General features: G+C 49.8%; 5 protein-coding genes across 5 annotated transcripts; 1 reads left to right on the top strand and 4 right to left on the bottom strand.

The window, feature by feature from the left end:
- Window positions 1-4180: 4180 nt before the first annotated feature.
- N0V96_011938 (uncharacterized protein) lies at window positions 4181-5213 on the bottom strand (the record flags this gene model as incomplete). Its single annotated transcript, XM_053192502.2, has 2 exons — window positions 4181-4792; window positions 5205-5213. 2 exons carry the CDS (start codon window positions 5211-5213, stop codon window positions 4181-4183), a joined length of 621 nt encoding a protein of 206 aa, XP_053049859.2.
- A 6850-nt stretch (window positions 5214-12063) lies between these two features.
- Window positions 12064-13631, bottom strand: N0V96_011937 (uncharacterized protein; the record flags this gene model as incomplete). Its single annotated transcript, XM_053192503.1, has 3 exons — window positions 12064-12859; window positions 12966-13395; window positions 13448-13631. 3 exons carry the CDS (start codon window positions 13629-13631, stop codon window positions 12064-12066), a joined length of 1410 nt encoding a protein of 469 aa, XP_053049860.1.
- Window positions 13632-14486: 855 nt separating this feature from the next.
- N0V96_011936 (uncharacterized protein) lies at window positions 14487-15496 on the bottom strand (the record flags this gene model as incomplete). Its single annotated transcript, XM_053192504.2, has 2 exons — window positions 14487-15301; window positions 15391-15496. The coding sequence occupies 2 exons, from the start codon at window positions 15494-15496 to the stop codon at window positions 14487-14489; spliced, it is 921 nt and encodes a 306-aa protein (XP_053049861.2).
- A 2774-nt stretch (window positions 15497-18270) lies between these two features.
- N0V96_011935 (uncharacterized protein) lies at window positions 18271-20054 on the top strand (the record flags this gene model as incomplete). Its single annotated transcript, XM_065759447.1, has 2 exons — window positions 18271-18299; window positions 18353-20054. 2 exons carry the CDS (start codon window positions 18271-18273, stop codon window positions 20052-20054), a joined length of 1731 nt encoding a protein of 576 aa, XP_065612011.1.
- A 2788-nt stretch (window positions 20055-22842) lies between these two features.
- N0V96_011934 (uncharacterized protein) lies at window positions 22843-23285 on the bottom strand (the record flags this gene model as incomplete). The annotated part of the gene is made up of 2 exons (XM_065759446.1): window positions 22843-23178; window positions 23208-23285. 2 exons carry the CDS (start codon window positions 23283-23285, stop codon window positions 22843-22845), a joined length of 414 nt encoding a protein of 137 aa, XP_065612010.1.
- Between the last annotated feature and the right edge of the window lie 683 nt (window positions 23286-23968).

Below are 23968 nucleotides of genomic sequence, written 5' to 3'. Positions count from 1 at the left end.
GTCTCTGTTCTATTTCTTCTTCTAGTGAAAGCATGTAGCTCACACGTACTAGTTTTACTTCCCTCCAGGCGAACTATCTCTCCATCCCGGTTTACGTCTTTGCCTGCCTGTTCCTGTGCCTCGTCGCTTGGCTCTCGGACAAACTCAATAAGCGCGGCGTTATCGCCATGATTGTCCCAATTCCTGTCCTTATTGGTTACGCGATCACCGTCGGCACTAGTAATCACGGCGCAGACCTTTTCGCCATGTTCCTCGTCGCTGCTGGTGAGTCTAATTCGCACTCTACTCAAGGTATCTAGCCCCTAAAACGTCACAGGTGTCTACCCTTACAACACCCTTGTCGTCACCTGGGTGACAAATAACCTGCCAAATGACCACGTGCGCTCAATCGGTATCCCTCTGCTCATCTCCATCGCCAACGCCTCGGGAATTCCCTCGTCCCAGATTTATCCTAAGAAGGACTCGCCGCGCTACATCATGGGCAACGCTGCCTCACTCGCCATGGAGGCCATTGCTCTGATTGCGGTCGGACTCATCTACTTCTTGGTCCGTAGGAGAAACGCAAAGCAGATTGGAAATGCATCTGGAGATCTCCGGCTCGCGATGTAAATATGATCAGTTCTCATCCACTGGTATTGCGGTTTCACAGATGAACAGCTGTAGATCCCCGACACAAACTGTAACATACGTAGCAAGTTAAAAGTATCTTGTCATGAGCGTTCAGGACTCGCTCGTGTTCTTGTTGGCCCATAGTAACCGCTGAAATTTGGAGTGGAGGTCGTCCACGGAGGCGTAGTGTAGGAACCTTTCGCCAACCATGCCGAGGTAAGATGGCAATATATAGCAGCTTCTGTACGGTGGTTGCCAGCCTCGATAGGCGCGGATTGTGAATACTGATCAGAGCTCGTTAGATTACTTCCGTCCATAGGAATGATATCCAGACATTTAGAGAACCAATGTATAGCGAGCATATAGCACTACAATCTCGATCTCATATCGAGTCTTTAATTACTTGTGCCACATGTCTGTTGATCTTGAAGATCTTATTCATGTTTGACCAGTACATCGCATCCAACCGAAGAATTCCAAGGCTCATGTCCTCGAAACTGCGAGATTGGTGTCTTAGTATTTGCCGCAACTTGTCAATCAGAGTCTTACACCTTTTTGCGTGGTCTACGCTTGGTGACTGGACAAAGAGTAAGGCAAGGAAGCTTGAGGTTATCGCCCAACCAATGCGAGACCCTAGGTTGATTCACAAATCAGATATTTGCCCATAACTGTGCACTTCCTTGCACCAATATGAGCGTCACTTACAAGCATACCAGAAGCCAGCAAAGTCCCAAGACATCAGCTCGACGGTGAAGGTGCTGACAATCCTTGCACAGTTTTCGGCGGCACATATGATCAGCTCTATCTCGTTTCGCAGGCTCTCGCCAAGTTCTTGTCCAGTCATGCTCTCCTGCGAGTCATTACGAGGGTGTTCTGTCTGTGGAACGGCCTTCGAGACATCCATGAGATCGATGTTTCCCAGTGGCCGAAGCAGAGCCCTGTAAAGTAGAATTTCGAGAGTAAGGTACGCGAATTTGAGGCAGGCTGCTGAGCTTGGTGCAGCGGGAGCCACCCTCTCTGCATCTATCTTTGGTGTCTTCATATAGATAGGAAGACTGGCATACCACAGCTTGAGCTCTTCACGAAGAGGTTTGATAGCCCTGATAGAGCCAGCAAGGTCATCGGCAAGCTTCTCAGTGGCCCGTATCGTGCTGTACGGTTTTTCTCAGCGCCTGAGAGCAGCAAACAATGGGCATCAGAGGACTTACTAAAGGTAGCGGTAAATATTATCGGCAATAATAGTCAAGGCTGCGAGTCGCTGGGATACCATACCTCCATCGGACTCATTTATTGCATGTCGCAGCTTATCCGCGAAATCGTTTGCTTCCGTGTCATCGTCGAACTGAAGAAGCAGTTCCTCAACCTCAAAATCCAGAAAGGTAAGCTCCGAAACGTTCCACTGATCTGGTGCGATTACAGCAGGCCTTCCCAACAAAAGACTTCTCCACGTCGCCTCCGAGAATGTCATCCACCACAAGCGACGTCGTAACCGTTTTTCCCACGAAGGTATTGATCATGATCTGCAATCCAAGTGCAGCGCTAGGCTCGTGGCTAAGCCAACAACGGAGGTGATCATAGACCATGCGAAAGACGTGTCCGCGGAAACATGCTGCGCTCCTACTCGGGGCTTGTGAAGGTACAGTAATGCGCCTGAGATGGTAGCTAGTTGCGGGGTATGTAGCGTAGTCTGGACCCCGTCATAGACCATTTGCCATAGTCTTTCGGCGGGAGGTTTCTTGTAGACACTGGAGACGCATAGTATGTCATCGTATGCAGTGAAAGGGAGCGCAGAAGCGTATATAGCGGCCAGCAGATAAGTTGGTAATGAAGCATGTCCCGAAAATGCGTACTTAAACTGTCCACCGAAGGCTGTTACTATTTGTGACCGAGAAATAACGGGAAATGCTGGGTAGACGTATTGTACGAACCTAGATGGTTAGGGTCATGATATTCGGTCGGAAACGGGACATGCTCACAACAAAACAAGTCTTCGTCCAACATCTTCACTCACCAAGTCGTTCAGTTCTTTCCTCACTGACTCATAATTATATGTATGATTGGTAGGCCCGAGGCGTCTAAGCTCATCACTTAGCTCATTTGAAGTCAGAAGAAATTGTACCGGTACATTGTTTTCATCATGAGCTGAGCTGTGGTGTCCTGTAGTTGAAGAATGGTCGCGACGGAAGGGGGTCCCGCGCTGCGTCCTTCGATATATCACTCGAAGAAACGGGAATTCATCTGCGTCGTTATACAAGTACTGTCGGAGAAGATAAGGGTCCGACTCTCCCGAGAGACCAAAGTAAGCGCTTTGGAACTCGGGCCTTTGGTCGATGGTAAAAGAAGCATCGGTCGGATTAGACGACTGTGCACAACCGACATGTGGGTTTGTCGAGAATTCAACCCCGATGTCATGTGCGGAATTTGCGCCATTCGACAGGGCTTCTATTGTTGGCAGTGTGGCTGCTTGCTCGCGTATCTCAAAATCATGGTGATGACGGACTTGAGAATTCGCAAACGAGATTCCATCAAACTGCATCAGACCAACGCCAATAGTATTGTTCGCAGATTGTGTTTCGTCTGGCGGAGGGCTATTCCAGATCCTTTCATTGGTGAAGTCTCCGTACATCGCTTCCACGTCCGCGGAGTATTGGCTGAAACGCTCATTCGCATGGTCCTCGAGGGAGCCCGGAACAACGTCACTGACTAAAGCTTCTGGCAGGATTGTTGAAGTGTCGAAGCCGACTCCAGCTTGTGCCAGGTCATCCAATCCGTCGCCATCATTAGGACTACCCCCAGACAGAGAGGCGGTTGCCGACTCATGAGTGAGATCATCGAGAAAGCTGCAGCGTTCGCCTCGTTTGCGGCACGTTATGCACGATATATCTTTTCCCTCACGGCGGCATGAAGTCTTACGTGCACGACAAAGCATGCACGGCCGATTCCTCTTTGAACGATATGGCCGGCGTTGCAAGGCGTTGGGTGTAGTCTGCCTGTGTGCGAAGTTTGGGTTCATGATGCATGCTTGAACGGGAGGCTGGACATACGTCTTTATGCATTAGACGCTCTACCTCAGTTAATGCTCGATTAAAGACTCTGGGCCATTTCACTTGCCGCTTCCTTAATTGATCAGATCGACGGACCCAATTTGTAAGTTATCGGACCAGGGGGGAAGCAAAACATGGACCGATCACCCTCCCCACGGGACCTGACATGTATCAGCACTAGTAAGACTCCACAGATAGGCGAATTCTTTTTCCGTAGCAGGCGTCTACCTATCGGCCTATCAGTCATTCCAGTATGTAATCATGCCTACGTACTACGCGCGCCCCTAACAAATGTAGATAAATTGATGACACACAGATTTCTTGGGAACACCTTGATTTCAACTCAACAAACCCGGATCCTAGGAATCTAGATGACATACATCCACCCAAGGCTAACACTCGTCGTATTCAGCCCATGAATCGTCCTGAGAGGTGTGGAATCCAAGAAAAGTCGGGACGCCTATTCTAACGCTGACTACGTGTTGCAATCAGTCGATGTGATTGAGATTCCGTGCAGCACTTTGCCTCTAATAACCTTGAGCAACTAGGTGTCTCGGTAGGTACCTGTAGTAGCGCCCAGTCCAAGCAGCATTTGGGTCGCCCAACTCATCGTATAGTTCGGTCCCAATAGCGTGATGCCAGATCTTGAGATGTTCGCGACCTTCCTCAGTAGGATCATGTGGGAAGCCGCGAACAAGACTAACAAATGAGGAGTGGAGACCAACGTCGTCAACTAGGATAAAGAACTCATGCCTCGCGCCTCGTGGCACGTAGTGCCTTTCACTGCCGCCACTCTCGTCCGTCTCAAAAGGCCCCATGTCCTCTTTTTGGACCCAAGCTCTGAAGCGACGCTGCAGGTCACTGACAGAAACTCCTTCGAGGGTGGGGTCATCCACAAAGATAATGTCCATGTTATCGATGATTTCCGGAGCATCGGACTCGAGAACAGACTTGCTCAGGTTGTTCACCACGTGTTCCTTGAACTTCGCCCAAGGTTGGTCCGAAGAGTTATTGTAAGTTGTGCGATAAACAACAAACCCCCATTTCTTGTAGCAGCAGTCTTTGATGTTTGATTCGGGAGATGGCTCGGGGTACTCTTCGTCGTTTTCTGATGGCTCCGAATCTGAAAGCGAGTTCATCTGCGTTGGCGTAGACATAGAGGACAGTTGTTTGGAGAGTACACTTGTAAAGATGACGAGTCGACACTGCCGCGGTCTTGGTGAGAGTCGAGGCGGAATGAGATGATGCGACAATGGGATGTGGCTATAGCGAAGGTTGAAAGAGTTGCGAGAGGCGAGGCTTGGGCAGTACTGAATGCCGCAGTAGAAGGACGTTGGCAAAAGCATTCTTCATCCTTCATCAAAAGGCAGGGGAGAAGTTCACTAAGAAGACTTGCAATGTAATTGGAAAGAGGAGGTAAACTCCCGTGGACCTAGGGGTAGAGGTTTCATCACGCAAGCACGGGGGGAACATCTGTACACAGTATGTGATCTGATCCAACCATCCCGCTCCGGGCGGGCGCTAAACTTCTCGGCAAACCGTGACAGTGACATTGGACATCTTGGCTTAATTTCCTTCCGGCCGGCTCCAGACCGGAGGGTTTTTCGCCTGTGGGGCAGTCCGCGGCCCAGGCCGGACAGCATATTCAGATGCATACTCCTTGCGACTACACGCGAAGCATTTTTCAATGGACACTTTTAGTGAGACACAGCACACTGTCAATTCGGAATCCTATCTATCAGAAATGCGAACAGGCAATGATCACTTCCTGAGCGTTTACGAAATGCCGCTCTGCTGTCACCAAGCCATTTCAATTTCGTCACTTGAGATCCCGCTTGGGTGAATGGAAAATGATACTCCAAATATCCAGATACATGAAAAAGTATCCAGAAGGTTTCATAGACTGCACTACAATACTCTGCTGGATGCTCCCAGTTGGAAATGTCGTCCTCGATCTCCTTCAACGCCCTCTCTACCTCCACACAGTGAACGGCATTGGGCCGTCTGCCGTACTCACGTCTCACCCGGGCGATTCAATCTCTCGCCCATCCACGGGCGAAACTGCCTACGAGTCTGAAGTAGCCAGGGTAAAAGCCATTCCACTGTAACGTCAGGCCACGAGCGTCGGCTACGTTGTGATCCAGGATCTGCAGCTCGATGTGAGGGGCATTTCCCCACGTTTTCGCAACTCCAAACGATGTGGTCATTGCCACTTCAACACTTCGCTGATTGGTCCAGAGTACCACCATGTGGAGACGATCTGTCTTCAGGGTTGAGTTCAGCTGGGGACATCGACCAGACTCCACTGGGCTTTAACTCTTCTCCGCAACATCACCCAACCACCGCGCATTGGTAGCAAGTACCAATATGGAAATTGTTTGGCAGGCCTCAGCGAAGCAGAACGCTAAACGCTCTTCCCAAGATAAGTCTATATAATTCCTCTCATGTCCAGGTCCTCTCGGTAAAACCACTCCCAACTAACTCAAGCCATCTACCCTGTCAAGGCTGTCGTGCACGAAAGAAACGGTGTTATCATGTCGGTGTCACAGAAAGACCATATGCTGCCAGACGCGGCGACAGGCTAATCACAGAGCCAGTTGGCCAGGCATCGAATACTCGGGACTCAAGTCCTAGTCCGAGCCGTGTCAGTCTGTACAACCCAGAATCTGTCTTGGCAGACCTTTCCATGGATTCGACAGGAACAAGACTTGCAGACAAGGCTGGCACTTGTCGAGTACATCCACGTCGCCAGGAGAAAGACTCAAATACATCTGAAGAAGGCATTTCCCTAGAAAAACGATCTCTCCGCCAGCGCAATTGGTACGATCGTCACCGTCTCAGGTCCAGGCGGCTTGAAATACCAGATAATCAACGACGATATCTTGAGGAAGAGGGTGCTTTTCTCGAATTGCCAAAGTCGACGACTGACATTCTCCTGCCAATTTACAACATGCTCTTGGATGATCTCATTCCAGTGGTAGATGGAACTGCAATATTTCGGGACTACAGTAACGGGCAAGCATCAATTTTCCTCCTCAGAGCAGTCTCCCTCATTGCTTGTAAATTTAGACAGGCAGCTCCATTTCTGAGAATCCGTGAGGATGGCGCCATCATGGATCCGAGACATTTTGCTTCTAAATTGCTCAAAGGTCTTGATGCCTCTATCAAGGCGGATCTCGAGCCCGACCGAATCACCAAAGTTCAAATTTTAGCCTTGATGCATCTACACAACGACGGCCTGAGTGGATTAGATCGCTCATCGGGGTATCTTTCTCAGGCTATATCCGAAGCGTGGGCAATATCACTGCACGTAAAAGTCCCCGTTAATTTCGACCAAGAGCGTTGCGACTTTTTGTGGTGGACACTACGAAATTTGGATCGGCTGAACAAACCCGTCATGGGCGCGGCTCCGTTCATGATCGATGATACAGACATCGGGGTTGAACGCATCGCTCCCCGAAAGGATCACTACCGGTCTCAGTTGATGGCCATATCTCTCTCCCTTGGAGATTTGATGAAAACGGCAACTAGGATCTACAAAGCTAGCTCTACCGCAACGGATGATGACTGTGATGCATTTCCGACATTCTCTGAGCTTACCACTGATGTTTTCCTGGATGAGTTCCAGAGATCACACAGATGTAAGTCATTCTGGAGCTAGAGGTAATACGTTGTGGCTTTCTCTAATTGTAGTCCCTTAGTGTACTTGCAGATTTGGTACCATGTCGCTGCGATGCTCTCATGTCGCTATAGCGGGCCGAAAAGCGTCCAATATCAGCGACGCCTATCCTCTGCTGATAGTGTACTACGCATCGTCTGTCTTGAAGGGCCGGCGAATCTCCCGCCTCTTCCTCTTGTACCTTATGCGATGTCAATGTCTACCACGGTGATCTATCGGGCTCTCAGGGATGGCGAGCGAGCACCAGAAGAAGCGTACAAAGATCTTGGAGCTTGTTACGACAACCTCATCATCCTCAGTCAACTTTGGACTAGTGCGAAGGGAGTAGCCAGGTTAGTGAGGCGTTTGCAACAATTCACCAGGCCCAGCGCTCCTCCCTTTCGAATCACGGAGGGCGCTCCATGCACTTGCGACAACACACATCAACACGCAAACGTACTTAAAAACCCTATCAGCAACTTGAACACTCTACAGCGACCAACTCAGGGTGTGACTGGAAGCTCGCTGTTACCTGTTTCGAGCTTGGTGCAGCCTAGTGAGGTTTTTCCGCCGGAAGATCCCACAGACAATGAAGGTCAATCGGGTCATCAGGCTGATACATGGTTCGTTGATGGGCTATCCTACTCTCATTTTGACAGGGCCTTTTACGATTTCTTTGATTACGGTATGCCCAGTCTTTTTCGAGATTTGGCAACTTGGGATTTTCTTCAAACAGACGTCAATGATGATCTAGAAGTTTCACCATTATAGCATTAGGTACTGATAGAACTCGCTATATATTAAGAAAAACCTCCTTCTTGTCGTTTTCTGATTCGCAGCCTGTTGCCGTTCAACATAACCCTTGAACCTCGACAACCATATTGCGAAACTCTGGAGCTAGCTGTTGCTGAACTAAGGACAACTCCTTTTAAAATAGCGTCCCGAGTAGTAAAGCATCGTATACCAATGTCTGAAAATTCCGGGTCTCAATCACAGCGCCAAAACTGATTTCATTGTCAGCCCGGAAAAGTGGCCAATCGTGAAGAGCTTCACTCACCCATGACATTTAATGCCCTCCCTCAATCTATCAGCAAGCTCCCATAATCTTCGCAGCTCGATACCACCAAAGTGAGGTTGGCTCCGTATGTACTCCCACGCTTGAGCTGGCGTCATCTCCCCGTCAAAACAAACGTGTGGAGAGAGAGCCAGGATCCGTTCTAAGATATCTCGGGGTGCGCCTTGGTACGACGGAGCATCAGTACGACCTTTCTCGTTCGGTCGGGATGAGTCTGCATGTAGAGAGAGAGTTCTTGCAGAGACTGTCAAAACGTGACCCGTTGAGTCATCAGGCTTCTTGGGGTCACCATGAATATGTTCAAGGCAAGGACTTTCGAGCCTTCAAATGGAGTCAGCGAGTGTGTAACTTATAAAGACGAGATTGTTGAAGGATATCGACGTATCATAGCATGGCTGTGGTCTCACCTTAGAACAAACTCCATACCTGCTGCGATCAAGTCAACCTCGCACATTCGGTTGTCGTCACAATCATTCATGGCGACTGCTCTGTTGGTCTTCAACCACGGCATTCTTATGTCTTCCTTTTCGGTGTATCGATGACTCAACAGGGCGTCTGTTGCCGTTTGGAGGTCATCGGCAACAATGTCAGCCGTCGTATGAAGTTCCGCCTGGACTGGATCTTTAGCAACTATTCGACAGTCTTCCGATTCTATCTCTGGAGCTTTCAAATACTCGATAGCTCCCATTTCAGTCAAGGATTCGTCCGTTCTAAAATGAAACGCGTTGTGCATTTCACCATCGTTTTCGCTGTTTGTGTTATCCCCACAAGCAGCGGGAACGCCGATTCCATGGCGCGAAAGTATTAATGACAACGATTCGAGAGCAGCATACATCTGCTCACATCGGATCATAAGTTCAGCTTCTCTGTTTCGGGCTCTTTCGACCTCTTGTTCGAGCGACTTGGTGTACTTATCCTTGCGATCACGGTATGACCTAAATACAGGATTAGAAAATCGCCTCACTATTGACAGATATATATTTTCATACCGTTGAGCACTTCGAAGTTGTGCTCGCCGCTTTTCCACTGGGTCTTGCTTGGCCTCTATGATGAATTTAGATCCCGGACAACGATGTAGTTGTACACAAAAAGCTGTACGGCATGCGTGCGCATATTTGTACTGCCTCAATTCCATGGACGAACCTCCAGGGTTGAAGATACGGAATATCTTGCTACTCATACTGATGCAAAGAGACAACGCAAAGACTGGAATGATTTCGAAAGATTGACGGACAGGTAAGGCTGAGTTGTACAATTCAAATTGAAGGTCTTGTTCTTCATGGTTGAGGTTTGTTGTTGTGCAGCAATGATTGCAAGTTCTCGACAGTCCCGAGATGTAATTTTATTGACTGATTGTCAGCTGCGCCTGCACACCATAACTCCTCACCTCAGATGGCAGTTTCACATCCTGGGATGGTCTCGGATGTTCGGCTGACGATCAAATGGTCCACTTGTTTCATTTGACGCGATGAGGATATCGAAATTGCCTCTTCTGGTTAGGTCTTACCGCATGTCAGACGAAAGGAGCGCTTCGTGGAGGCTGTAGCGTTTCGATAACCTTATTTAGTGGGCGCAGGCGATGTGGAATCAACCGCACGATCTTGTGGCTTCCCCTTCGATGGTGTGGAATCCACAGACAATGACTGAAGCAAGTATGCTGGGAGAGCGAAGTAAATGGGAAGACATGGCTGCCGGGCCCACCGGGTATTTGCTCCTTGAAGCGCTTCCGCGATGCGAGTTTCGAGACGTCAATCGATGTTTGGATGCACATAGTAATAACAAATACTTTCATCGACTCTTCCTAAATAGGAAATGGGGATTACCGCATCATGTCGCCCTTGCGAAATGCGCAATAACTTCACTCAAAGATTGGAAGCGGGAGCGACTCCACAGTAGTCACGAGTGTGACTTGTTTGCCCTTAGAAACCTCGCATTATATATCCTTTGTGTTCTCTTAGTCTTCCGTCGACACCGTCAAGAATCTACTCAACTCGTCCATTTCTACAAAAAAAAAAATACTTCATTCCTATGTTTTGGTGATTATCAACACTCACGACCTACATCTTTTGCCTCAATCATTAGTCACTATTTACTCCATCCCCAACATGCGTCAACACCTGGTTCTCTCCTTTTGCTTTGTTTCATCTATATCAACTGTTTCGGGAAGAACAGTGGGGTGCAAGGCTGAATTTAAGCCCGGAAAAGCTATCTACACCATCACCAACGATCAGACCAACTCTGTGATTGCCATTCCAATATCCAGCAATGGCATGCTTTCGAGGGGAGCAACATTCCCAACTGGTGGATTCGGCTCGAATTTTCTTGATGGCACATCAAACGAGCCCGCTGCTCCTGATGCCTTAGCATCTCAGTCGGCACTTACTATTGCAGGCAACGTAATAAAGCCGATTCGCATTCTTGAATGTTAACTCTGATGCTGATGTCAGTCTTACAGAGCTTATTTGCCGTCAATGCTGGCTCGAATACGGTTACAATGTTCTCAATCGACCCGTCACATCCCACGAAGCTCACCATGATGGGCCGCCCTGTTGCGGTTCCTGGTCAATTCCCCAACACGATAGCGGCGTCAATGAAACACAATGTTGTCTGCGTTGGTTGTTCCGGGGAACAGTCTGGAGTCTCTTGCGCTAGATTTTCCAAAGATGGACTGGAATCCATGGATAGTCTTCGACCCGTTGGACTAAGCCAGACTACTCCCCCTGTTGGACCGACCAACACCATATCTCAAGTCTTCTTTTCCAACGACCAGAGCACCCTATTCACTACAGTCAAAGGTGATCTATCTCAGGACAAAAAAGGGTTTCTTGGTGCGTACAAGATCAACAGTCAGGGTTTCGTTGAGCATGATGGAGTGCAATCGTCGCCGAACGGTACTGCAGTTTTGTTTGGTTCGTCGACGATTCCCAAGAGCAACAACCTCTTTGTCACTGATGCTTCTTTTGGTGGGGCGGTTTTGTCCATTGACTCGAAGACAAGTGTTGCTTCTGTAAAGGGTATGGGCGTCGTCGGCGGACAGAAAGCAACATGTTGGGTCGCAGTTTCTTTGGCCACTGGCAGCGCATTCGTCACTGATGTTGGGACTAACAGGTTGGTCGAAATGTCACTGAGCGATGCAAGCATCCAAAGTATCCTCGATCTCAGCGCCAATGGTGATTCAGGTTTAACTGACCTGAGGGCTGCTGGACACTTTGTGTATGCGCTGAGTCCAGGCAACGGAACAACACAATCTGTAATCACTGTGGTTGACACCGTCGCGAAGAAACAAGTCCAGCATTTTGCACTTGGACAACTCGGCGTTGGTAAAAATGCCCAAGGAATGGCGATTATGCAGTAAATATTATGTTATCTTGTATTCAGTAGTCATCCTGTCACGTTTTTATTGCATTTTGAACGGTATCGTCATCTAGGAAGGTTTTAGTACTATTCATATGACTCAAATCTGTTGCGCTGTCTCTGTTACGATGTCTGCCTAAACTGGTCATTCAATGCTAGCCTTGTTGAAGTGAATCAAAATGGACGATCACTTTGACGCCAGATGACAACGAACAATATTATAATTCTGTTAGGGCTAACCGAGTTGATAGATATCCATAAGAAGACCAATCCCCTCCAATCTCTATCAAGTATTTATGGCTTTTCACATTTCCACCGACCGTTCATGATGAGCCGCTGTTGTCTACACATGAGAAGGCACCCCCGATCAGGCCGTTGGCATAGGCATCAATGATGTTTTGAACGACACCATAAGTACCACCGATAGTCAGGAAAACGGCCAGCAGAATCATAAGCCAGTTCAGCCAGTAGACCATGGCTTGCCACCAGTTACCCTGTCTGTAATGCTGGTGGTCGAAGATCCATAAGTAACCAGGAAGACCGAGTGCCAGAGGTGCGAAAGTCAAACTTCCTGCTAGCGCCAACAGATAGTTGAAGATGGGAATTCCAGATGCCAAAAGGAACGAGACCACGGACATTCCGAGGGTACACGCAAGCCAAACAGACCAGTGAATGACGGAGTTCTTCTGCAAATGAACAGAATTTCGCAGGATTCTGACAAACAAGTACTTGGCGGCGACATGGATGTACAGACAGGCGCTGACCATCAAGCCGATCAAGCCGATGCCATACGAGACTTTCTTGACGGTCTCTCCGGCACTGCCCAATGAAGGAGAGGCAACCCACTGGCCGCACCAACGATAGACTACAAGTGAGAAGGTCAAGTAGGACGCTGTGACAATACCCATGCAAAGGTACACAGCTTTATTATAGTCCTTCGGCTTCTTCATTTCCGAGATGACGGGGAGGAAAGCCGATGTTCCTGCACCAGAGCAGAAGATAGTTGCAACACTCGTGATTGCGGTCACGAAATTAGGATTTCCGATGACATGGTAACCGAGGTCGAAATCGCCGGTCTTTGGGGCAGCGGCAGGCCTGTCGACTTGCGTAACGGCAACACTGTGACAAATGTTAGTGGAATTTGCGAAGGCTTTGGAGCGCAGACGGCAGGACTAATACACTTATATAGAGAGATATAGTCTGGGTTAAGAGGAAGTGAACTTACACCACAATGAAAACAGCGATATACACTGACAAAAAGCCAGCCCATGTCAACCATGCAATCTTTTCGAATTTTCGAGCACTTGCAAGAATAAAGACACAGGCAGTGGCCACCAGCATGAAATAGTTGGTGCAGATGGCGTGGTTCGAGAGCGCATTGAAGGCAACTGATGTGCCAAAAATGCCCGATGCGCCGACGATAGCATAAGTGACGAGGAACAGGACTCCGACAACTTCCTTCAGCCAAACACCACCAACAACGTTGGCCATATCCGCGATGGAATGACATCCAGCATGGGCGTTGCGGAAATTACCCTGGATAATGGCGCAATACGTATTGAGGAACTGCCAGCCGAGAACATTGATAGCACCGGGCAGCGCACCCAGCACGAACATGGCTGAAGGAATTGTGAGAACACCGGTTGCGAAAATAACTTGAATTTGTTAGCTACACCTCTGCTTGCCAGATGGATAAGGCTTTCTTACCCTTCAAGAAGATTACTGAGGCGTGGATCCATCCCACGGTACGGAAGTCGACCGTCCCTTCGCCGCGCTTGAAGACTTCAAAAGCATCTTCGGCATTCTCGAGCTTTCCCGCGTCAATGCTACCGCTGCTCCGGGCCGGCGCCGGTGTAATGGCATCGCTCTTTTCGGAGTTTGTCTGAGACATTTTGACGGTTATTTCGATTGTTGCTGCTGATTCCGATGCCAGCTAGAGTGGTCGCTTTCTACCGATTCCGTGGAGTACCGTGTGACGAACGAGCCGCGGTCATCACCTCAATATAAGATCGTCCCTGTAAGTTCAAGTTGGAGCATCTGGTGATATCGATTATGACGAGTGAGATGAACATGAGAGCCTGGCGTGGCTTATCTCCTAGCGGCAAAGATGTTCCGACGCAAGATAGCTGTCGAGAGGAAAGACTGTCCAACCCCGCGACGAGCTTCAGATGCCGCTCCAAGATCGTGGGTCGCCGACCCATGGCGACAACCAAAGTCAAAAGCGCGTTCAGGGGTTCAATGTGCGTTTGTGGAGTGTCAGTGGGTCAAAACAAGGTTGCTGCGATAAGGTTGGGGTATACGGGACGACTTGGGGCCGTTGTCGAACCCATGTGCCGAAGTTGGAGTCTAGAAAGCTCCGGGCTTGGAAGCAGATATACCCCAAAGCCAAAGGCCCACACTCACTGATTTGACTAGAGCATCACAAGTGATAAGCGCGGGGTAAGTGAACGAACTTTGGAGGCATGTATATCAATGAATCCAATCAACGAGGAGTTACTCCAACGGTCTTGCAGCAAGACACAGAGCCAGGTCTGTAGAGATGGTCGCTGCGCAAAGATGAATCGTGGAGTAATAAGAGCAACTCACCTCAAAAGTTCCTCGTTGACTAACGCAGGCTCTTTGAAGTGGAGATAAAGCGCCAAGCAAATATGTTAATATGGAGAAGAATAGGACAGAACAGGCATGGAAGTTCTGATGATTCGAGAATTTGAATATCAATTTTCATTAAACTACCTTAATGAACTATCTATGCCCCTGTAGCTTCTTTCTTGAGCATGGCGCCTGGCTCCGCAGGCATCACGGCTCCCTGCGCCGGCGATGTCTTCGCCTTGAACTCGTCGCAAATCTGCTCCATGGTGACGAACTCTACTCCCTCGTGCTTCTTCATGTGTTCAATGAGTCTCTCGTGCATGAGCAATGCGTGAGGACGACCAGACACGTCCGGGTGGACTGTGAGCGGAAAGATAAACTCATCGTACTCGCGGTAGAAGTAGTCAAAGTGATCTCGCCAAATATCCTCTACATCCCTGGCGTTGACGAATCCATGGCTGTTGGGCGCATCTTTGATGAACATCATTGGCGGCAAATCGTCAAGGTACCAGTTGGCCGGGATCTCCACGAGCCCTGTCTCTTGTCCCCTCACAAGGGGCTTCATCCACTCGCTAGGCTTCTTCTTGTAGTCGATCTTGGTCCATTCATCGCCAGTTCGTAGATAATACGGTTGGCAATCGTGATGGCTCATACTGTGATCGTATTCAATACCATAGTCGAGCAAAAGCTGGGCTCCCTCCTTGCTTGTTTCCCACCATGGTGCGACGCTACCTCTTGGAGGCTTGCCCGCGAATTCTGTGAGCATGCGATATGTCTTATCGAGGATTTCTCTTTGTTGATCGATGGTCATATCTGTCGGGTTCTCATGCGAATAGCCATGTAGCCCGATTTCGTGCCCAGCGTCTCGCACAGCGGCCATGTCCTCGGGGAAGGTCTCGAGGCTGTGTCCTGGAATGAACCATGTAGCCTTGATGTCGTATTTGGCGAGAAATTTCAGCACCCGTTGAACACCTATCGTTCCAGCAAAATAACCTGAAAAGTTCAATCGTAAGCTTCAAGTAGACCGCGAATACCCAACTACCCTAGCTTCCAATACTTACCTCTGCTGATATCGTTGGACGAGTCTTCTCCCCCGTAGGATCCTAGCCAGCCTGCGACCGCATCGACATCGACGCCATAGCTGACGAGAACACGCTTCTTTCCCATTGTGATTTACGGTTGAATTTCTGCCCAGTACTTCGGTAGAGAGGGGTAGCGCTCCTAAAGGTGGAATGATCTGAAATCGGTTGCTGAAGACTCGTGCGGGGTTCGGGGAAAGGCAGAAAACAGGAAAATGTTGCTGCGCTGCGAGTTGATTCCTCTTAAACGGTGAAATCTAGCAGCGGCTCAGTCGGTCATGTCACTGAGGGGTATTCATCATCTTATCGGGATTCATTATGCTATCAATTCTGCAATGCCTTCACATGCCTTGGCTCGCTTATCGCGGGGTAGCTTGTGTGGATTCACCTCATCTGAAGGTCTGGCGCAAAAGCAGGGATCTTGGGCTGGGTAGCTGTTTATTGTGATACTTTTGATTGGGCGGCTACCATCGGGCATTTGATCACTCATCCACATTATTTCACCGATCACTTGCATTCAGTCCGTAGCCGTGGTATTGAAAAGGAGGGGTATTGTCCAAGAGGGGTGGAGGACTCCATCCGGTCGCGGGTTTCTGGACCTACGGTCTTGTTGGAGAGATATAACTTATTCCTGTAGATTGGGGGTGTGGTCGATAGATTTGGAGGCAAACTGGGGGCGCACGAGTTGCTCCAACGACTCGACTTGGCCCCTCTTTGAGTCGGATGATAACGGCCAACAACCATCGACAACTCTTCAGCTTGAATGCTTCAGAAGCTTGGCCATCCGTAAGATAAGCACATCCAGAATAGCATCTGAACGAGTCCTTTATTGTCTGAAGTTCTCCCAACTTTAGATTCGAGCCTCAACGGCCTCATCTGGCGCACAGAGTAAACATCAAGAACAGTATATCTTCTTTGTGTCTCAATCTATGTTCTAGGCTCTTGACAAACCTCAATTTCTCTTTTTGGGAAATCATGGCAAATCCCATAATTCCTCCGCTGATGCGAGCAGCCCAGATAACGGAAGTCGGTTCTCATAATGCATTATGCTCCAGGAGATAGTTCCGGAAATGCTAATCAAGCCCTTAGTACAACAAACCATATGAGCTAGTGGAGAGAGAAACTCCGGCTATTCGCGACAATGAGCTACTTATCAGAGTTCATGCCGCAGGATTCTGCCACTCGGATCTACAAGTTCTACAGGGACAATTTGAGTCACCGTTGGGCATGATCGCATCTCATGAACCTGCCGGCATCGTGGTTCAGGTCGGTAAAGACTGTAATCAGAATTGGAAGGTCGGCGACAGAGTTGGCGCTCTCAACTACAAGAACTCATGCGGCAAATGCAGTGGCTGCGGTCTTTCACTTCGCACTGGCAGAAAGCATAGTCTGGACCCAAGATTCTGCGAAAAGCGAGAAACCGCCGGTTTTCATCATGATGGGGCATTCGCCGAGTATCTTGCCATAGATCCAGAGACTACTGTCAGCTTACCACCGACCCTATCTTTCGAGCAAGCGGCGCCATTGATGTGTGCAGGTGCTACAGTTTGGGGCTCACTCGAAAAGGCAACAAGTGAGCTGGAAGCAGGAGATACTGTGGCTATTGTCGGCATCGGAGGTTTGGGTCATCTGGGTTTACAATTTGCCAGCGCCATGGGTTTCCGCACCATAGCGGTCGACAGCCGACCAGCAGGGAGGCAGCTCGCTACTGAGATGTTCAATGAAAGTCTCAGGCCGGCGCTGGTGGTGGATTCTGGCTCGGAGCATGCAACTTCTCAAATCATGGACTTTACAAACGGGGAGGGAGTAGCCGCAGTTGTGGTTTGCACAGACTCCCTGTCAGCTAATAGTTGGGCATTGACGCTTCTACGAATTGGAGGCGTCATGGGAGTTCTGGGCTTGCCTGCTGAGAATTGGAGGTTTGACTCTAGTGTCATCGTTTTCAGAGAGCTCACGATTCGGGGGAGCTATGTTGCAAGTAGAGAATCTACCGAAAGGATGATGGAGGCTGTGGAGAGAGCCAGCATTAGGTCTCATATCACCTTGATGTCGTTCGACGAGATCCCGGGTATTGTCGCGGCTTATCAGGATGGTGGACTTAAAGGTAGGCTTGTGGTGCGCATAGCAGATGAAGCATACCTTATCAACTAAGTAAGTCTGTAGTCAATATCGAACGGTTATTCAAGGTTTTGTGTTACAATTAGTAGTTTCCTACTTTTCCGAACAGATAGCATACGCCCCACCACAGTGTGGTTTGGTTCAGCGTAAGACTTACACCAACGCGAGGGAACGCAATCTATCTACTGCCTTTGCGGCTGGTCGATTGACTCAATCTATCGTGATAGAGTTTCAAATTTGATTCCTATCTGACCCCAACTCTATCTTTCTTGTAGCCGCTTTGCGGACATTGAGCTGTGCTAGCGCTCGTTACGGTCATCCGCATCCAGTGGTGGTGGAGTTGGGGTCGTTGGACATTATCTCCAAATTCTCTTCACTCAATCGTCATATTACCCCAATGCCCTTGTGCCCCTCCGGGCCCTCCCTCCACAATCTCTCGTACCACAGTAGGTTCGGGTTATTGGGGCTTGGAGGCATAGAGTAGCGGGGACATTCTACGGATATTGCCATCGCGTTCGTTAATGTCGACTTCATTCTGTTTGTCATCGGAAACCCGCCTTCGCCACAGATTGACCCAATGGCCCGCGGAAGAGCCCCCGACAATTTCTCGTGGGTTCAACATGGATGTCACTTTCGAGCCTTTATGAACAGCATGCTGGCTAATCGGCCGTCACTTCAATCAATTGGAACGCATCGGTGACCAGCAATCAAACAGAACACCGTCGACGATTGCCACCTCCCATCATGTCTGTTTTCTTCAAGGACATCTCCACGTAAGGACCAATCCCTACCTTATGCGGTCTGAATGCTGACAGGTACGCCATAGGGACAACCCCGTGCAGAAAGGCGACGTCGAGAAGCTGCTCGAGCCACTCGGTTTGAAAATCAAGGCTGAGGAATCGGCCGATTATCAGAGACTGCTTGCTGCGGTGCACGATTGCGCTACCCGTATCGACAGTCTTCCAGACTACCAGCCGGCCCCCGACACGAAACGATACCCCCGCGAGAATGTACGTATACCCACGGCAGAAGAGCAAGAGTTTGGGCACGCGTGGGCACATCGTTTCTTGATTAGGGGAGACAAGTTAGCTTCTGGCCCGTCTCAGGTATGCCTGAAAGGAAAGACTGTATGCTTGAAGGATTGCATTGCCGTAGCAGGCGTTCCACAGTTCTTCGGCAGCGACGCTTTTCCTCCTTGGACGCCATCGACGGATGCCACAGTGGTGACGCGAGTACTGGATGCCGGAGCCGACATTCTAGGGACTGCTACATGTGAGCACTTTTGTAACTCCACGGCATCCTTCACCAGCGCGCAGGGCACAATCGAAAATCCCTATAAGGAAGGCTACTCCACTGGGGGCAGCACCTCTGGGGGTGCTGCCCTTGTTTGTTCCGGAAAGATCGATATCGCGCTAGGCACAGATCAAGGCGGCAGCATCCGGGTTCCAGCTTCATTTTGCGGCTGCGTCGGTGTGAAACCGACTCACGGCCTGGTGCCTTTCACGGGTATCACAAGTGGCGATGCCATTGATGACCATGCCGGGCCCATTTGCCGCTCGGTCACAGAAGCTGCTGAGTGCCTTGATGCGATCTCCGGATACGACGGCATCGACGATAAATCTTTAGGCGCTGCGGCTCATGGCTCCTACAACTTCTCTGCTGCTCTGTCAGGGAGCTCCGGTCGTTTGGACGGAATTAAGATTGGTCTTCTGAGGGAGGGCTTTGATCAAGAGATTGTCGACGCCAGAGTCAAAGAACACGTCCTTTCCGCCGCCCGGAAACTGGAGTCTCTAGGGGCAATCGTCGAGCATGTATCCGTCCCTCTTCACCTAGAAGGCCCTTCAATATGGACAATCCAACAACGTATTGCGGGCTCATCGGGTATGCTGGGGAGAGCTTCGGGACACAGAGGTCTTGGCCTGACCGAGTTTGAAAAGGCACGGCTGCCCTGGGTTGATTCGAGCTTTCAAAAGCTCTTCCCCTCCACAAAGAACACCTTCATCAACGGCTTGTATCTTTCGGACAAGTTTCCGGGTCTCTACAGCAAAACAGTCAACATCGGTCGGCAGATCAGCGACGCCTACCAGAGCAAGTTTCAAACGTACGATGCGATTATCATGCCAACGACCCCTTTTGTAGCACCACGACATGGGCCTCGAGACTCTGTGTTGGGTTCATTTGAACCCACCATAGGATTGACCACCAACACCGCCGTATTCAACGTTACTGGACATCCAGCAATGTCAATACCCGTAGGATTTGTCGCCGCCAAGGATGACGCGCAGGTCTTACTACCTGTAGGCATGCAAATTGTCGGAGGGCTATGGCAAGAGAAGAAGATCCTCACCATCGCTCATGCATGGGAGACCAATTTTGACTGGAAGAGCGTCACGAGCACGCCCGAAGCTCCTGAATCTCTTCCGGAGACTCTGACAACGGGCTCAAGTGTCAAAGTCAATGGCAGGACGATGCCTGAGGTTAATGGCACAACTTCACCAAGTCTTAAGCGTGTGAAGTTGGCCGTTTGAGAGTACTTCGAGGTCAGGTCAAAAGGGCCGCATTTGAAGCAAGCCATCTGGGTTGGGAGCCTACGTCGCAAGGGGTTTAATGTTTATAGCTTCAAGGTATCCAGCATAAAGTAGAAGTACGTCGTCGGAATTTCTCACACCATCTCGCCCCATACCTTGACCTCAAGGACCTCATTGCCTAGTATGCCACACACACACACTCACTCACACACACACTCACTCACACAAAGCGTGATACACATACACACACTCACTCGCTCTTGGCTCTAGTTGTGTGCTTGGTCCGCCACGTGTCGCCTAGTTCTCCAGCAACTCCGCATTTGATACACAGAGCTTGGCCAAGCACATCTGACAATGAACGCTTGCGGCTCAATTCTTCCCAACAAAGAGGAGACCGACTTGGCATGCCCACCAGAACACCTCAATTTCACTTCCCCGCACCACCAACGGCACTACCCGTTCGGTAGTAACCAAAAGGCACCCTCGCCGCTCGGCCACCGCGGCGAGAGGGCTCATGCTGTGCCTCGCTAATGTTAGAAATACAAGTACTGATCAAACGCAAGACTGACATTGGTCGGCTCGCTTCTATCCCTGTCTCCCCACCAGGACCCCAGCAAACGGGATATGTTTGGTCACACAGATAGCTCTCCGCCCAGCCATCGTTTGAGTGAGCGCTTCCGGAATGATTCACTTCATTCCATCTCCACCGCCGTACAGTCGCCAAATTCTCCCAGCTGACGAGTGGACAAGCACAGCCCAACACCCTTCCCGAAGCTGCTCCTGGAGGCTTACTGCGTCAGGAAACAGAGGGTTAAGGCCTGCCAACTTGAGCACACATCCGAGACAGAAACATGGTCCGCAAAGGAAGCCCCAAAGTTCGGACTGGATGCATCACCTGCAAGTAAGTCTGCTAGGCGTATCAGGCTGTCAGCTATCCAGGCTGTGCCGCACTTACGGGGTCCATATATCTCCATCTGATCAGCACCTAATTGACGGTCTTTAGAGCCCGCAAAGTCAAGTGCGACGAGGCTAAGCCGATATGCAATCGCTGCACCAGTACAGGCAGACGCTGCGATGGCTACAGACCCGCTCGTCAAGGAACCGTATCCCTACACCAGCCAAATCAAGTCTTCCCGGGAGTCACAAAGGTCAGCGAAGGTCGAGCTTTACAGTACTTTTGTGAGATAGCGGGACCAGTTATGTCAGGAGCCGTGGATCCCTATTTCTGGACACACGTCGTCATGCAGTTCAGTAACTTCGAGCCGGCCGTCAGACACGCCGTCATTTCCATCAGCAGTCTCTATGAAGAGGCTCAGGGCAATTTCGAGACTACTGCCACTGTACGGCACAGCAATCAAAATTTGGCCCTACACCACTACAATGCCGCCATTCACGAGTTGAGAGTCATGGACTCTCAAGAAAAGCAGCCCATAATCTTGCTTGTTTGCGTTCTCTTCATCTGCGTGGAGATCATGCGCGCCAACAGAAAAGCAGCACTGCAGCACAGCAGGCATGGTGTCGAGATATTGAAGAGCATCTCTCCCGACTATATGTTCTCGTGGACCATGGAGCACCTCCTGCCGATATTTCGGCGGCTTAGCGAGTTTGCTCTTTTCTTCGGTGAAGAAGAGTCGGATTTCCCTGACATAAGGGCCCTAGAGGGGCCCATGCCGCAATTCTTCCTCACGTTCTCAGACGCACAGCTGATGCTTGACGTCCTCTTCAATCGAACAGCAGAGTTCATGCGCTCACAGCGCAATTCACAACGAGCTGCTTCAAAATCACCTGGACCCGATGATATCGGGACACCGCCCCCGAGTCTTCTCTCTGAGCATGCTGCCATCAACGGTCTTTTAGACCAGTGGTTCAAGCTTTACAATGACTTCATGGCCATCAAACCCAAGGAAGCACCTACACAAAGCAATCAAATCAGCAGGTCGGACTCAGATCGGCCTAAGATGCTGCAATGCTTTCTCTTGACTCGTTATGAGTGCTGTTGCATATGGCTCAACATGGCATTCGATACAAGTGAAGCCGGCTATGATCGATACATCACCAACTTTCGGAGGATCCTAAAGCGGCTCCTCTGGCTGGAAGCCGAGGTCCCAGATCCTTTACGTTTCAACACTTCAAAACATCCACACTTCATCTTCGAAGCTGGCTTTGGCGCCATGCTTTTCTTTCTCGTCTCAGTTTGTCGTGAACTAGAAACGCGACTGGAATTCTTACGGCTGATGCCAGTGTTGGGTCTCCCGCGGGAGAACCTATGGGAAGCAGACGTCCTAGTCGCGGCTGCAAGGAAAATCATTGAGCTAGAGCACGACATCAAATTGGACACAAATGGGCGGCCTATGTCTTCACCATCGTTTGTGCAGCCTCCAGGGGAGATGAGGGTTACGGACTTGTGGACGGAATCTCAAATGAGACCTGACAGTTTGCAAATGGACGATCAAGGTGTATCTCATCGAACGATACAGGTTGTGAGGCGAGACTCCAAGGGCCAGACCTACCTACAGTCCGAGGATCTTGTCGTGAATGGTAGGATGACTGGGTAGCGTGTTGATAATGGAACTCAGATCGCAACAAAAGTCAACACTTTGGTATGAAATCTAACATATGCCGGCTTTGCCGGCTAAGCGGCTTCCCCTGTGTCCGGGTTAGAGCCTTGGCTGTTTAAACGGGAAAAGGTCTTGTCAGCACTTCACAGATCCGATTGTGGAAAGTGTTACCACGAAGTAGTATGGGTGTTGACCGTATTCGATGGGATTTGAGTTGCCATTATCAATTCTCAGTTGATTGTGTAGCCTCCGTCGACGACTAGAGCATGGCCTTGGATGAAGCTGGCTTGGCTCGAGCACAGGAACAACACTGCGTTAGCTACCTCCTCCGGTGTACCCATACGCTTCATCGGTGCAATATCGATTGCGGGCCTCAGTCGTTGAACCAACTCTTCTGACGCTGTTGTCATTGGCGTGGCGATGACACCCGGGCAGATGCAGTTGACTCTGATCTTGTCTTGCGAATAGTCAATGGCATCTGACCTCGTCATATTGATGATTGCGGCTTTGGACGCACAGTACGGTGCTGATGCGAGAGCATTATGTGAGTAATCATGCGGCACAACCTATTACTTAGAGAGGTGGTTAAACGTACCCGCAGCCGGTCGCGCCACAATGCCGAGTTGGCTCGCGATATTGACGATGGCGCCGCGTTGTTCTGGATGCTCTTCATGGGGTTGCTGCCTGAGCATTTGGCTCAAGACTGCCCGAGATGCCAACCAACTACCCTTGTAGTTGACATTGGTAATGAGATCGAAATCGGCTGTTGATGTTTCGTGTGACCGCAGTGACTGGCCTAGTATACCAGCACAGCTTACTGAGTAGTCGATGCGCAAGAACTTCTTGGCAGTATCGCCAACGAAGGAATTGACGAAACCTTCGTTCGAGATGTCGCCTTCTTGACTAAACACCTGTGCCTCTGGATTTATTTGTAAAATGGCATCTCTCGTATCTGCGAGCGACTTTTTATTGAGGTCTGTGATGGCAATTCTTGAACATCCTGATCGCGCGAACCCTTTTGCGACTGCGGCGCCGATGCCTAAATAATCGAGTCAGAGCTTGAAGGATGCGACCTTGAGCTTCATGGCGCCATGTAAGCCGTAACTCACCAGTCCCTCCTGCGCCAGTAATGAAAGCAACCCCGGGAAATTTGAACATGTTGAGAGTTTGGTAGCTGTGTCTCGAGACGAACAGGTCTGATTTAATTCCGAATCCAGAATTGCTCTGATTATAGAGGTAGACTTGAAAGCGGTCTCAATTGTTGAATCGGCATCCGGACCAAATCAATGTCTCTTGGTCCATAAACACGTATTTGGTGGATACCGCGGGGAGAGCAAACAACTTCCGAATAACTCA

The sequence above is a fragment of the Colletotrichum fioriniae genome (genome assembly GCF_027942845.1).
Source record: "Colletotrichum fioriniae strain IMI 355084 chromosome Unknown scaffold_19, whole genome shotgun sequence".
NCBI lineage: Eukaryota > Fungi > Ascomycota > Sordariomycetes > Glomerellales > Glomerellaceae > Colletotrichum > Colletotrichum fioriniae.
The sequence above is the reverse complement of the archived record's forward strand: the minus strand, read 5'-3'. Positions and strand labels throughout refer to the sequence as shown.